Source organism: Chiloscyllium punctatum, chromosome 28 (genome assembly GCF_047496795.1).
Source record: "Chiloscyllium punctatum isolate Juve2018m chromosome 28, sChiPun1.3, whole genome shotgun sequence".
Classification (NCBI taxonomy): Eukaryota; Metazoa; Chordata; class Chondrichthyes; order Orectolobiformes; family Hemiscylliidae; genus Chiloscyllium; species Chiloscyllium punctatum.
Window position 1 is genome coordinate 8,509,587 of NC_092766.1, and position 16,494 is coordinate 8,526,080.

Sequence of the window (16,494 nt, forward strand, 5' to 3'; positions counted from 1 at the left end):
TAGGGGAGGAGAGGAACTAGGCTTTTGTTCACCTTGTTCCCATCCTTCCCAGTCTGTACCAAAGCTGCAGTTTGGGTCACCCGTGTAAAAACAAGGATTGCAGATGCTGGAAACCAGATTCTAGATGAGAGTGGTGCTGGAAACTGCTATGCTTGTCCAGTAGCACTCTAGATTAGAGTGTGGGTCACCTCTGCCTGCTCCTTCTGCTGCTGTCATCAGTCTGTATCGAGCTGTCAGCTCTGGCTGCTGGTGTGACATGAGAACGAGAGTCTCTGACAGCTAAGTCGTTGATGTGCCCTGGGCTGTTGCACTTGCTTTAACTCTTTTGCTTACTTCCTTTCTCATTGCTGCTGTGTATCTATCCTCAGAAGCTGACATTTATGGAGATGTTGTTTCACAGTGCGCTAGGTTACCCCACACTGTACATCTTCTGTTACACTCTGGCCACAAGCCAATGCGAGTGACCTTCAGCCCATCTCTGCAACATGTTTCCGGCCAGTTTGCATTAAGAGTAGGAAACATTGTTGACATCCTGTTATGCGATCTGTTCTGACCACTGAGCTCCTCTCTACAACCCATCCACCCCACCTCCTCGTATAAATATGTTATCCCCACCCCCCACTGTGTCCAAAGAGCCTTGTTATTTCTGATTTGAGTTCAGCACTCTCTGCAATTAGTTCATTTTGTTTCCTGGACAGACCTGATGCTGCCAGACTGGAACTAGACATGAATATCCCTTACAGTTAAATAACCTTTTTCTTCCAGTCTGTTCAGAACATAATCTACAAGAGGTTTGAGCATACAGAGGGTCATTACTCTGTATTTAATCTGTGCTGTACCTGCCCTTTGTGTGTTTGATGGGGTTGGTCGAAAGGGAGTTTGACTTGGTTTCAAATAGTAGAAGGAGGGATCTTTACTCTCAATCTGTGGCAGTGTTCTTACTTTCACTAAATCCTGTTATTGTGGAGGTGCTGTGATTGTGTCAGTGTATCACATGGCAGTATTGCTGTTGGATTTACTCGCAGACTGGTTGCTTGTGGTCTGCTGGTTTGTAAAACTTCCTCAATGAGCTGGAGAAAAGCAGAAGCTCTGAATGAACACTGCTTGTGTTTTATAGTGTAGCTGAAGTGAATTCATGCTGTCTGCACCTTGCAGTGTATGGAGGGAAGTTTCGTCAGTGCTGTTTTCCATGGGAAATATCCCCTCGAATTCTCTGCAGGGATCAAGTGGCTGCATTTCATAACAGGAATCATAGAATCCCGACAGTGTGGAAACAGGCCCTTCGGCCCAACAAGTCCATACTGACCCTCCGAAGAGTTACCGACCCAGACCCATTCTCCTCCCCTATTACTCTACATTTACCCCTGACTAATCCACCCTAACCTACACATCCCTGAACACTCTGGGCAATGTAGTAAGGCCAATCCACCCTAACCTACACATCCCTGAACACTCTGCGCAATGTAGCATGGCCAATCCACCCTAACCAACACATCCCTGAACACTCTGGGCAATGTAGTAAGGCCAATCCACCCTAACCAACACATCCCTGAACACTCTGGGCAATGTAGTAAGGCCAATCCACCCTAACTTACACATCCCTGAACACTCTGGGCAATGTAGTAAGGCCAATCCACCCTGACCTACACATCCCTGAACACTGTGGGCAATGTAGTAAGGCCAATCCACCCTAACCTACACATCCCTGAACACTCTGGGCAATGTAGCATGGCCAATCCACCCTGACCTACACATCTTTAGATTGTGGGAGGAAACCCACGCAGACACGAGGAGAATGTGCAAACCCCGCACAGACAGTCAGCCGCGTCACCCCACTTGTGGGTTACTCTTCGGAGGGTCGGTGTGGAAGTGTTGGGCCGAAGACTTGTGGATCAGAGTGTGAGGGTTTGGGCCTGACTGTAACCCAGACTGACAAGATGGACAGGACAGTGAGGGAATGCTACACTGCCATTAATGCCATCTTTCCCCAGAACCTGTCTGCATCTAATACTCACGGTGAATGATGAAGGCCTCCGAGCTCCAGCTGAAGGAGAGTAAAGAGTTCTCCTGCTGAGTATCCAAGTTAGAATTTCTTTCAGACCCAAACACTATATTAAAAATGAAGCAAACTACGGGGGATACAAGAGGTCAGAAATAGAAAGTGAAAGTGCTAGGGTGGTCCAGTCCCTCTGTGGTTAGCACTGCTGCCTCACGACACCAGGGACCCGTGTTCGATTGCACATTCTCCCCATGTCTGTGAGAGGTTTCTCCTGGTGTACTGGTTTCTTCCCACAGTCCAAAGATGTGCAGCTTAGTTGGTTTGACCATGTGTTCAGGGATGTGCGGGTTCGAGGGGTTAGCCATGGAAAACGCAGGGTTACGGGGGGATAGTGTGGGGAGCTGAGTCTGGGTGGGCTGCTCTCCGGAGTGTCGATATAGACTAGATGGGCCAAATGGACTCTGTCTGCACTGCAGGGATTCTATGATTCCATTCTGTGTAACATCTTGGGTCCGAAATAAATCATCTTCAGAATTGCTACTTTAAATGGAACATGGTTATGGCAGTACTGAGTTTATATTTGCATATGGATTAATGTGTTCTGTGGTGAATTCTGGGACAGCGTTAAGCTGGGCTAATGATAATCTGTTTCATGGTACAGTATTATCTGAGCACCATCAGTATTATTATCTATTTAGATGCAAACAATTAAGAATGAGGGGCAGCTAACAGCCAGTTGATCTTTTCAATCTACACTGGAGCACTATTCCGAGCAGACACCACCTCGTCTCCCTGCTTGCAGCCATGTCATTGTTAATAACAGAAAATTAACATAAAACACCAACACTTAGGGAGAGCAAGTTCTTGCTCCATCTCTGTCTCCTGCAGGTGATCCAGATCTATCCAGACATTCACCACTTAACCCTTTATGGTATGACCTTCTAATAGTTTTCTCAGTACAGACCATACAAATTGGCCTGACTCACCGTGAGAGGAACGAAAATGTTTCTCAATCTGTGTGAACATGTTGGTGTTTTGCACACTGCTTTGAATTTGCAGCAGAGAAACAGGCCATTTAAGAATGAATGCAATATCATTCTTAGGGCTGATGGGATCAAAGGGAATGGGGAGGAAGTGGGAACGGGGGATTGAGTCGGATGATCAGTCATGATCATATTGATTGGCACTGCAGGCTGCAAGAGTTGAACGGCCTCCTGCTGCCCCACTTCTCTACGTTTTTCTGAGCTGTAAATTATTCTGAGACTTTGTCCTCTGGTTTGAGACAAGCATCTCCCCAGTCAGGAATAACATCTTTTCAGCATCTACCCTGCTGAGTCCTGGAAGAATTCTGGAAGCTTCATTGACGTCCACCACTTGTGGGTATTTTTTGTTAAAGTCACTTGTGGAATGTGTGGGCGTTGCTGACTTATTGGCTGTCCCCAGTTGCCCTTGGCCTGAGTGACCATGTGGGAGGTAATAAATACTGGCCTAGCCAGCAATGCCATCGTGTTGTGAATGAATTAGAAAAAAAATGCCACATTGCTGTGGGCCAGACCAGGTGGGGAATGACCGGTTTTTATTCCTTCCCCGAAGAACATTAGTGAGCTCGATGGGTTTCAACCCCCAACAAATCATAGTTCACAATAGATCAAATTTTTATTGAATTCAAATTCTGCCATCTGCTGAGGTGGGATTTGAACCTGCATCCCCAGAACACTTGCTGAGTTTCTGGAACTAATACTCTAGTGATAATACCACTAGGCCATTGCCTAAACCAGGTTCCATGCTCTTGGTCAGCCTGAAAAGCCGATTGGAATTTTTACCCGAGTGGGCAGTGGGCATCTCAGGATAAAGGGATTGATAGGATTGTTCTCTTCATTCTTTCTTGGGGAGTGGTTATTGCTGGAAAGGTCAGCATTTGTACAAATCCATACCTGATGATCTTACAAGCCATTAAGTTCAAGGTAGTTTCAGAGGGTAGTTTAGATTCAGAGGTTTCGAGCACAGAATAAAGGCCCTTCAGCCCATTGAGTCTGTGCCAGTCAAAAGCAACCACTTAACTGTTCTAATCCCATTTTCCAGCACTTGGTCCGTAGACTTATATAGGCCCAGTCTTCTTGGTTTCACCTCCTAGAGCAATCCCACCAGCCTCAGGATCCATCTGATAACCTCTTTGCTGCATTTACGCCATTGTGAGTGTATCCTTGTGATTAGGAGACCACCATCGCTCAGTACAACGGCAGCAAGATGTTTTATTCCTGTACTCAAAGTCTCTTACAATAAAGGCCAACCTCCTGGTGACTTGCTGCACCTGCATCGTCGCTTTCAGTGACTCAGGAACGTGGTCACCCAGATTCCTTGGGACATCAATTGTACCAATCTCACTGTTTTAGAAATAGCCTACACTTCCAATCCTCTTACTAAAGTGGGTAGCCTCACACTTATCAAAACCATAGTCCATCTTCAGAAAAAGAAATCAGAAGTGTAAACAGATATTGCTGGAAAAACTCAGCAGGGCTGGCAGCATCTGTGAAGAGAAGGCCAGGTTTGTGTTTTGGGTCCAGTAACTGAAGTTCTTGCTTCCAAAGCATTGATATCGATAGTGTTTAGCATGTTCCCAAGCAGTGATCCTTGCAGCTTTCAGTTGGTTTTCAATCCGTGCTGAGTGTATGCTCAGGTAGCAGAGTGGTTAGCACTGCTGTCTCACTGTATCAGGGACCTCGGGTGACGATATGGAGTTTGTACATTCTCCCTGTGTGTGTGTGGGTCCCCTCCGCGTGCTCCGGTTTCCTCCCACAGTCCAAAGATATGCAGGTTAGGTGGATTGGCTATGATCAATTGCCCACAGTGGCCAGGCTAGGGAGATTAGCCATGGGAAGTGCAGGGTTACAGGGTGGGTCTGGGTGGGATGCTCTTCGGAGGGTCAGTGTGGACTCGATGCACCGAATAGCCTGCTTCCACACTGTAGGTATTCTATGATTCTCTGCTCCCTGTGCCCCGAATGTGCTGTACTTTTGTTTATCCACCAAGTGTTTCATCAGTTGCTATCTTTGACATAAAAATATTCCCAGACTAAACATGGTGATGCCACTGCCCGGGCCATGCTGTGATTTGATTTTCCCTCCGAGGTTCCCTGGTCCCTAACACCAGATGACCTGCTGACCAGTCTCTCCCTCAAATCGGTTCCATATGCTTCCGTCACCATCACTGTATACACAATCTTTGTGCCCTCTTCCTTCATTTCTGTGGCACTACTTACACTTCACCTGACACAGTGCAGCAGAGCAGGTTATTCTTGGTAATTCCAATTCATTGGTGTTTGAGCTGTTTGAGAGGGGAGAGGAGGTTTTACAGGAGTGACAGGATTGACTCTTTCTGGTTATTTGGAGATTGTGACAATGAGATCATGTGAACTTTCCCTATCATTTGGTTCTTTGAGATTTTATGAGAAATAAGGCCAACTAACCCTTTACTGTTGAAGATGAAAGTCCAAACCCAGAAAGAGTTAGCTGTTGGCCGTTATGTCATTGTCTTCAGACATTAGACTGTTTCTCTGCTCTTGAATTTTTACCATTTTGCTCAAAACCCCTCTGACCACAACTTTTAAACATCCTTCTGCATTTTAATTCCTTAATTATGGTGGTGAGAAGGCCCTTTGTATTTTTGCAGAAGGATACCAAGATTTGACAGTGTGAGGCAATGAAAAAGACAGAGTGGGCTCTGTTTGGCTGTGACCCACAGAGTCGTAGAGCCTCAGTCTATGACCTCTGACCTATGACGAACAATTTGAGTGCATAGCCTGTCGCCAACAGACTCGCAGCTGGCCCCTCACTCTCCTGCTGCTTGATATTTGTCTCCTCTCTGACATTCTGTCTCTTCAAAGGCCACGTGCAGTTTCCTTGCTCCTCACTTCCAGATCTGGAGGATAACATTTCACTCACATTGTCTCTCACTACTCCCTGCACAACTGCATGTTGGCAGCTCTGGGGAACCAGTAGCCACGTCAACACCCGCCACACATTGGGTCAGAGAGATGTACAGCACGGAAACAGACCCTTCGGTCCAACCCCTCCATGCTGACCCAGATATCCCAACCCAATCTCGTCCCACCTTCTACAAGCTCTTGCTTCAAGTCAGCAGCCCTCCATTTCAGCCGCCTCTTATTGATGGGTAGTGTTTTTCTCGAAGTTCGGAAAAATTGGTGGATTATTAATCACGAACTGAAAGTAGAGATTCTGTCACATGAAGAGGTGCAGGAGTTGGGCTGGGTGGTGGAGGAAGGTCTTCATGTTAAACCATAGAACAGCACAGGAACAGACCTTTCCACCCCAATGTTGCACTGACCATGAAGCCAAGTTAAACGAATCCCTTCTGCCTGCCCATTGTCCATATCTCCCCCATTCCTCGCTTATTGATGTGCTTATCCATAAGGCCTGTCATATCTCTCTGCAGCACCAACCCCAGCAGTGTGTTGCAGACTCTGTGTAAAAACAAAACCTGTCGCTCACATCTCCTTTGAACTTTCCCCCTCTCACTTTAAATTCATGCCCTCTAGTATTAGATATGTTGTGCCTACCATTGAGGTAGTGACAGCCACAGGCACTATTTGCTGTAGGTTAAGGAAGGGGGGAAACCATTTTCTCAAGCAGCATGTAGCTAGGGTCTGGAATGCAATGCTTGGAGGTGTGGTGGGGCAAGGTTCACTTGAGGCGTTCCAGAGGACATTCATAAGGAATAATCGGCAGGCGATGGCACAAAGTCAAAATGTTCAGGGTGTCGTGATGGCCCAAAAGGCCTTGTTCTGCATCGTAACACCTCTGTCATTCGGTGAGTCAGATTTGGATCTAGCCATGGTGTTTGTGTTTGGAGGTGGGACTGGGATTATTGCTGAAGTAACTTTCTCTCTCTCTCGATGGTTTGCAGAATGTGAGGAAGCTGCTGCAGAATCCCAAAGTGTCGGACTTGGATGCAGTGAGGCTGGTGATGCTCTACGCCCTGCGTTACAAATCTCACAGCAACAGTAACCTGGCCTCACTGATGGAGGCTCTGACCCGTAAGGGAGTACCAGACAAGTACAAGCTGGTGAGTGTTGGCCTCGTGCACGGTCAAAGTGAGAATCCTGCATTATTCTGTCGGTGGTATTGTTCACTTTAATCATTTATCCATGTACAATCATCCCCGCCATTTTCACACAGGACTGGAATCTGCTGACTGCCTCTTCCAGTTAGTTGCTCAATCACAAAACCTTGAACAAGACCAGGCCATTCCAGTCATGTACACCAAACATAAGTTGGTTGATTCTAGCCATTCTACAACTGACATTGGCACCCCAAGTTATAGAGAAGGGCAGTCAGCCAAGGTTTCTGCTCCTGATCTCTGTCCACTGAGCCCTGATTGAGAGAGAGAGGAAATCATAGAGTCATATTACACAAAAAATAGACCTTTCAGCCGAACCCTGCCGACCAGGTTTCCTCAACTGAACGAGTCCCATTTGCCTGTGTTTGACCCATATCCCTCGAAACCCTTCCTATCCATGTACCAATCCAAAGACCTTCTTAATGGTGGACTTGTACCCGCCTGCATCACTTCCCCTGACAGCTCATTTCATACATGCACCACCGTATGTGTGAAAACATTGCCCCTCAGGTCCCTCCCCAACCTTAAACCTTTGCCTTCTAGTTTTGAACTCCCCTACCCTGGAGAAAAGACTTTTGCTCTTCACCTTTTCTCTATACCCCTCATGACTTTATAAACCCCCTCAGCCTCCTACACACCAGGGAAAGAAGTCCCAGTCATCCAGCCTGTCCTTATTGCTCAAACCCTCCAGTCTCGGTAACATCCTTGGAAATCCCCATTGCACCCTTTCCAGTTTAATAACATCCTTCAGAAAGCAGGGTGACCAGAATTGTACACAGTATTGTAAACGTACCCTTACCAACACGATGTCTCAACTCCTGGACTCAGTGCTCTGACTGCTGAAGGCAAACGGCCTTCTTCACTCGAATCTTCTTCCCGACCTCTCCGCCCCCCCACCCCCTCTCCCGGCCGATCACCCTCACCTCAACCTCCTTCCACCTATCGCATTCCCAACGCCCCTCCCCCAAGTCCCTCCTCCCTACCTTTTATCTTAGCCTGCTTGGCACACCTTCCTCATTCCTGAGGAAGGGCTGATGCCCGAAACATCGATTCTCCTCCTTTGATGCTGCCTGACCTGCTGCGCTTTTCCAGCAACACATTTTTCAGCTCTGATCTCCAGCATCTGCAGTCCTCACTTTCTCCTTTTCATATACCCATCCAGGTGCCTCTTAAATGTTGTAATTGAACCAGCTTCCACCACTTCCTCTGGCAGCTCATTCCATACAGGTACCACCCTCTGCTTGAAAAAGTTGCCCCTTCGGTCTCTTTTATATCATTCCCCTCTCACCCTAAACCTATGCCCTCTAGTTCTGGACTCCCCTCCCCAGGGAAAAGACTTTGCCTATTCACCCTATCCATGCCCCTCGTAATTTTGTAAACCTCTATAAGGTTTACAGCCTCCGACGCTCCAGGGAAAATAGCCCCAGCCTGTTCAGCCTCTCCCTGTAGCTCAGATCCTCCAACCCTGGCAACATCCTTGTAAATCTTTTCTGAACCCTTTCAAGTTTCACAACATCTTTCTGATAGGAAGGAGACTAGAATTGCACGTAGTATTTCAAAAGTGGCCGAACCAATGTCCTGTACAGCTGCAACATGACCTCCCAACTCCTGTACTCAACACTCTGACCGATAAAGGAAAGCATACCAAATGCCTTCTTCCCTATCCTATCTACCTGCGACACCACTTTCAAGGACCTATGAACTTGCACTCCAAGGTCTCTTTGTTCAGCAACACTCCCTAGGACCTTACCATTAAGTGTATAAGTCCTGCTAAGATTTGCTTTCCCAAAATGCAGCACCTCGCATTTATCTGAATTAAACTCCATCTGCCACTTCTCAGCCCATTGGCCCATCTGGTCCAGATCCTGTTGTAATCTGAGGTAACCCTCTTCGCTGTCCACTACACCTCCAATTTTGGTGTCATCTGCAAACTTACTAACTGTACCTCTTATGCTCACATCCAAATCATTTATATAAATGACAAAAAGTAGAGGACCCAGCACCGATCCTTGTGGCACTCCACTGGTCACAGGCCTCCAGTCTGAAAAACAACCCTCCACCACCACCCTCTGTCTTCTACCTTTGAGCCAGTTCTGTATCCAAATGGCTAGTTCTCCCTGTATTCCATGAGATCTAACCTTGCTCATCAGTCTCCCATGGGGAAATTTGTCAAACACCTTCCTGAAGTCCATATGGATCAGATCTATCACTCTGCCCTCATCAATCCTCTTTGTGACTTCTTCGAAAAACTCAGTCAAGTTTGTGAGACATGATTTCCCAGGCACAAAGCCATGTTGACTATCCCTAATCAGTCCTTGCCTTTCCAAATACATGTACATCCTGTCCCTCAGGATTCCCTCCAACAACTTGCCCACCACCGATGTCAGGTTCACTGGTCTATAGTTCCCTGGTTTGTCTTTACTGCCCTTCTTAAACAGTGGCACCACGTTTGCCAACCTCCAGTCTTCTGGCACCTCACCTGTGACTATCGGTGATACAAATATCTCAGCAAGAGGCCCAGCAATCACTTCTCTAGCTTCCCATAGAGTTCTCGGGTACACCTGATCAGGTCCTGGGGATTTATCCATTTTTATTCATTTTTAAAGATGTCACCATCTATTTCCCTACATTCTATGTCATCCATGTCCTTCTTCACAGGAAATACTGATGCAAAATACAGGTTTAGTATCTCCCCCATCTGCGGCTCCACACAAAGGCCGCCTTGCTGATCTTTGAAGGGGTGAAAGTGAGGACTGCAGATGCTGGAGATTAGAGTCAAGAGTGTGGTGCTGGAAAAGCACAACAGGTCAGGCAGCATCCGAGCAGCAGGAAAATTGGCGTTTTGGCCAAAAGCCCTTCACCTGGAATGAGACTGGGAGCCTTGGGGGTGGAGAGATAAATGGGAGGGGGGGTGGGGCTGGGGAGAAAGTAGCTGAGAGTACAATAGGTGAATGGGGGTGGGGATGGAGGTGATAGGTCAGAGAGGAGGGTGGAGCGGATAGGTGGGAAGGGAGGTTGGCAGGTAGGACAGGTCATGAGGACAGTGCTGAGCTGGCAGGTTGGAGCTGGGGTAAGGTGGGGGGAGGGGAGATGAGGAAACTGGTGAAGTCCACATTGATGCCCTGGAGTTGAAGTGTTCCGAGGCGGAAGATGAGGCGTTCTTCCTCCAGGTGACGGGTGGTGAGGGAGCAGCGGTGAAGGAGGCCCAGGACCTCCGTGTCCTCGGCAGAGTGGGAGGGGGAATTGAAATGTTGGGCCACGGGGCAGTGTGGTTGATTGGTGCGGGTGTCCCGGAGATGTTCCCTAAAGTGCTCTGCGAGAAGGCGTTCAGTCTCCCCAACGTAGAAGAGACCACATCGGGAGCAACGGATACAATAAATGATATTGGTGGATGTGCAGGTGAAACGTTGATGGATGTGGAAGGCTCCTTTGGGGCCTTGGATAGAGGTGAGGGAGGAAGTTTTGCAATTCTTGCGGTGCCAGGGGAAGGTGCCAGGAGGGGAGGGTGGGTTGTTGGGGGGTGTGGACCTGACCAGGTAGTCACGGAGGGAACGGTCTTTGTGGAAAGCGGAAAGGGGTGGGGAGGGAAATATATCCCTGGTGGTGGGGTCCATTTGGAGGGGGCAGAAATGTCGGCGGATGATGCGATGTTTACAAAGGTTGGTGAGATGGAAGGTGAGGATCAGGAGCGTTTTGTCCTTGTTGCAGTTGGAGGGTGTAATCCAGGTCACTGTGAGAGTCGGTGGGTTTGTAGAAAATGTCAGTATTGACTCGGTCACTGTTGATGGAGATGGAGAGGTCCAGGAAGGGGAGGGAGGTGTCTGAGATGGTCCAGGTGAATCTATCTTCTGCGGTTACATTGATGACTGCATCGGTGCCATTTTGTGCTCCCGCGAGGAGGTTGAACAGTTCATCAACTTCAACACATTCTACCCCGACCTTAAATTCACCTGGATCATCTCAGACACCTCTCTCCCCTTCCTGGACCTCTCCATCTCCATCAACAGTGACCGAGTCAATACTGACATTTCCTGCAAACCCACCGACTCCCACAGCTACCTGGATTACACCTCTTCCCACCCTGCCTCCTGTAAAAATGCCATCCCGTATTCCCAATTCCTCCGCCTCCGCCGTATCTGCTCCCAGGAGGACCAGTTCCACCACAGAACACACCAGGTGGCCTCCTCCTTTAAAGACCGCAATTTCTCCTCCCATGTGGTTGACGATGCCCTCCAGCACATCTTATCCACTTTCCGCACCTCCACCCTCGAACCCTGAACCCTCCCCTAGTTCTTACCTTCCACCCCACCAAACTCCGCCAACAATACCGCCACCTACAAATGGAGCCTTCCACATCCATCAGAGTTTCACCTGGACTTCCACACACGTCATTCAGACTTCAAAGGATTCCCTCGATCTAACCTGTCGATACCTTACATATGCTTCCTTCTTTTTCATAATCAAACCATCAATTTCTTTAGTCATCCAGCATTCCCTATACTTACCAGCCCTCCCTTTCACCCTGACAGGAATATCCTTTCTCTGGATTCTCATTATCTCATTTCTGAAGGCTTCCCTTTTTCCTGCCCCTGATCACTAACCACTGACCCCGGAGTTACAGAGAGGGGAGATCATCCAGGGTTCCTGCTCCTGATCACTAACCACTGCCCCCTGAGTTACAGAGAGGGGAGATCAACCAGGGTTCCTGCTCCTGATCACTAACCACTGCCCCCTGAGTTACAGAGAGGGGAGATCATCCAGGGTTCCTGCTCCTGATCACTAACCACTGCCCCCTGAGTTACAGAGAGGGGAGATCAACCAGGGTTCCTGCTCCTGATCACTAACCACTGCCCCCGGAGTTAGAGAGAGGGGAGATCAACCAGGGTTCCTGCTCCTGATGACTAACCACTGCCCCCTGATTTACAGAGAGGGGAGATCATCCAGGGTTCCTGCTCCTGATCACTAACCACTGCCCCCTGAGTTAGAGAGAGGGGAGATCAACCAGGGTTCCTGCTCCTGATCACTAACCACTGACCCCGGAGTTAGAGAGAGGGGAGATCATCCAGGGTTCCTGCTCCTGATCACTAACCACTGACCCCGGAGTTAGAGAGAGGGGAGACCAACCAGGGTCCCTGCTCCTGATCACTAACCACTGCCCCCTGAGTTACAGAGAGGGGAGACCAACCAGGGTTCCTGCTCCTGATCACTAACCACTGACCCCTGAGTTAGAGAGAGGGGAGATCATCCAGGGTTCCTGCTCCTGATCACTAACCACTGACCCCGGAGTTAGAGAGAGGGGAGATCATCCAGGGTCCCTGCTCCTGATCACTAACCACTGCCCCCTGAGTTACAGAGAGGGGAGATCATCCAGGGTTCCTGCTCCTGATCACTAACCACTGACCCCGGAGTTAGAGAGAGGGGAGATCATCCAGGGTTCCTGCTCCTGATCACTAACCACTGACCCCGGAGTTAGAGAGAGGGGAGATCATCCAGGGTTCCTGCTCCTGATCACTAACCACTGCCCCCGGAGTTACAGAGAGGGGAGATCAACCAGGGTTCCTGCTCCTGATCACTAACCACTGACCCCGGAGTTACAGAGAGGGGAGATCATCCAGGGTTCCTGCTCCTGATCACTAACCACTGACCCCGGAGTTAGAGAGAGGGGAGATCATCCAGGGTTCCTGCTCCTGATCACTAACCACTGCCCCTGGAGTTACAGAGAGGGGAGATCATCCAGGGTTCCTGCTCCTGATCACTAACCACTGACCCCGGAGTTACAGAGAGGGGAGATCATCCAGGGTTCCTGCTCCTGATCACTAACCACTGACCCCTGAGTTAGAGAGAGGGGAGATCATCCAGGGTTCCTGCTCCTGATCACTAACCACTGACCCCGGAGTTAGAGAGAGGGGAGATCAACCAGGGTTCCTGCTCCTGATCACTAACCACTGACCCCGGAGTTAGAGAGAGGGGAGATCATCCAGGGTTCCTGCTCCTGATCACTAACCACTGACCCCTGAGTTAGAGAGAGGGGAGATCATCCAGGGTTCCTGCTCCTGATCACTAACCACTGACCCCGGAGTTAGAGAGAGGGGAGATCAACCAGGGTTCCTGCTCCTGATCACTAACCACTGACCCCGGAGTTAGAGAGAGGGGAGATCATCCAGGGTTCCTGCTCCTGATCACTAACCACTGACCCCGGAGTTACAGAGAGGGGAGACCAACCAGGGTTCCTGCTCCTGATCACTAACCACTGACCCCGGAGTTAGAGAGAGGGGAGATCAACCAGGGTTCCTGCTCCTGATCACTAACCACTGCCCCCTGAGTTACAGAGAGGGGAGATCATCCAGGGTTCCTGCTCCTGATCACTAACCACTGACCCCTGAGTTACAGAGAGGGGAGACCAACGAGGGTTCCTGCTCCTGATCACTAACCACTGACCCCGGAGTTAGAGAGAGGGGAGATCATCCAGGGTTCCTGCTCCTGATCACTAACCACTGCCCCCTGAGATACAGAGAGGGGAGATCATCCAGGGTTCCTGCTCCTGATCACTAACCACTGACCCCGGAGTTAGAGAGAGGGGAGATCATCCAGGGTTCCTGCTCCTGATCACTAACCACTGCCCCCTGAGTTACAGAGAGGGGAGATCATCCAGGGTTCCTGCTCCTGATCACTAACCACTGCCCCCTGAGTTAGAGAGAGGGGAGATCATCCAGGGTTCCTGCTCCTGATCACTAACCACTGACCCCGGAGTTAGAGAGAGGGGAGATCATCCAGGGTTCCTTCTCCTGATCACTAACCACTGACCCCGGAGTTAGAGAGAGGGGAGATCAACCAGGGTTCCTGCTCCTGATCACTAACCACTGCCCCCTGAGTTACAGAGAGGGGAGATCAACCAGGGTTCCTGCTCCTGATCACTAACCACTGACCCCGGAGTTAGAGAGAGGGGAGATCATCCAGGGTTCCTGCTCCTGATCACTAACCACTGACCCCTGAGATACAGAGAGGGGAGATCATCCAGGGTTCCTGCTCCTGATCACTAACCACTGCCCCCTGAGTTAGAGAGAGGGGAGATCAACCAGGGTTCCTGCTCCTGATCACTAACCACTGACCCCGGAGTTAGAGAGAGGGGAGACCAACCAGGGTTCCTGCTCCTGATCAGTAACCACTGACCCCGGAGTTAGAGAGAGGGGAGATCATCCAGGGTTCCTGCCCCTGATCACTAACCACTGCCCCCTGAGTTACAGAGAGGGGAGACCAACGAGGGTTCCTGCTCCTGATCACTAACCACTGACCCCTGAGTTACAGAGAGGGGAGATCATCCAGGGTTCCTGCTCCTGATCACTAACCACTGACCCCGGAGTTAGAGAGAGGGGAGATCATCCAGGGTTCCTGCTCCTGATGACTAACCACTGACCCCGGAGTTAGAGAGAGGGGAGATCAACCAGGGTTCCTGCTCCTGATCACTAACCACTGACCCCGGAGTTACAGAGAGGGGAGACCAACCAGGGTTCCTGCCCCTGATCACTAACCACTGACCCCTGAGATACAGAGAGGGGAGATCATCCAGGGTTCCTGCTCCTGATCACTAACCACTGCCCCCTGAGTTACAGAGAGGGGAGACCAACCAGGGTTCCTGCTCCTGATCACTAACCACTGACCCCGAGTTACAGAGAGGGGAGACCAACCAGGGTTCCTGCTCCTGATCACTAACCACTGACCCCGGAGTTACAGAGAGGGGAGATCATCCAGGGTTCCTGCTCCTGATCACTAACCACTGCCCCCTGAGTTACAGAGAGGGGAGACCAACCAGGGTTCCTGCTCCTGATCACTAACCACTGACCCCGGAGTTACAGAGAGGGGAGATCAACCAGGGTTCCTGCTCCTGATCACTAACCACTGACCCCTGAGTTACAGAGAGGGGAGATCAACCAGGGTTCCTGCTCCTGATCACTAACCACTGACCCCGGAGTTACAGAGAGGGGAGATCATCCAGGGTTCCTGCTCCTGATCACTAACCACTGACCCCGGAGTTAGAGAGAGGGGAGACCAACCAGGGTTCCTGCTCCTGATCACTAACCACTGACCCCTGAGTTACAGAGAGGGGAGATCATCCAGGGTTCCTGCTCCTGATCACTAACCACTGCCCCCTGAGTTACAGAGAGGGGAGATCAACCAGGGTTCCTGCTCCTGATCACTAACCACTGCCCCCTGAGTTACAGAGAGGGGAGACCAACCAGGGTTCCTGCTCCTGATCAGTAACCACTGCCCCCTGAGATACAGAGAGGGGAGACCTACCAGGGTTCCTGCCCCTGATCACTAACCACTGACCCCGGAGTTACAGAGAGGGGAGATCAACCAGGGTTCCTGCTCCTGATCACTAACCACTGACCCCGGAGTTACAGAGAGGGGAGATCATCCAGGGTTCCTGCTCCTGATCACTAACCACTGCCCCCGGAGTTACAGAGAGGGGAGATCATCCAGGGTTCCTGCCCCTGATCACTAACCACTGCCCCCTGAGTTAGAGAGAGGGGAGATCATCCAGGGTTCCTGCTCCTGATCACTAACCACTGACCCCTGAGTTACAGAGAGGGGAGACCAACCAGGGTTCCTGCTCCTGATCACTAACCACTGACCCCGGAGTTAGAGAGAGGGGAGATCATCCAGGGTTCCTGCTCCTGATCACTAACCACTGACCCCGGAGTTAGAGAGAGGGGAGATCATCCAGGGTTCCTGCTCCTGATCACTAACCACTGACCCCGGAGTTAGAGAGAGGGGAGATCATCCAGGGTTCCTGCTCCTGATCACTAACCACTGACCCCGGAGTTAGAGAGAGGGGAGATCATCCAGGGTTCCTGCTCCTGATCACTAACCACTGACCCCTGAGTTACAGAGAGGGGAGATCAACCAGGGTTCCTGCTCCTGATCACTAACCACTGCCCCCTGAGTTACAGAGAGGGGAGACCAACCAGGGTTCCTGCTCCTGATCACTAACCACTGACCCCGGAGTTAGAGAGAGGGGAGATCAACCAGGGTTCCTGCTCCTGATCACTAACCACTGACCCCTGAGTTAGAGAGAGGGGAGATCATCCAGGGTTCCTGCTCCTGATCACTAACCACTGACCCCGGAGTTAGAGAGAGGGGAGATCATCCAGGGTTCCTGCTCCTGATCAGTAACCACTGACCCCGGAGTTAGAGAGAGGGGAGATCATCCAGGGTTCCTGCTCCTGATCACTAACCACTGACCCCGGAGTTACAGAGAGGGGAGATCATCCAGGGTTCCTGCTCCTGATCACTAACCACTGACCCCTGAGATACAGAGAGGGGAGATCATCCAGGGTTCCTGCTCCTGATCACTAACC

The 16,494-nt window shown here is 50.3% G+C and overlaps 1 protein-coding gene across 2 annotated transcripts in view; it reads left to right on the top strand.

Moving 5' to 3' along the window:
* vps45 (vacuolar protein sorting 45 homolog) overlaps window positions 1-16,494 on the top strand; it is a 149,025-nt gene that overhangs the window by 52,737 nt on the left and 79,794 nt on the right. For both annotated transcript variants that reach the window (XM_072548854.1, XM_072548855.1), the window contains exon 11: window positions 6,923-7,081. In XM_072548854.1, the coding sequence (XP_072404955.1) occupies window positions 6,923-7,081 (159 nt within the window). The remainder of the gene's footprint in view (window positions 1-6,922; window positions 7,082-16,494) is intronic.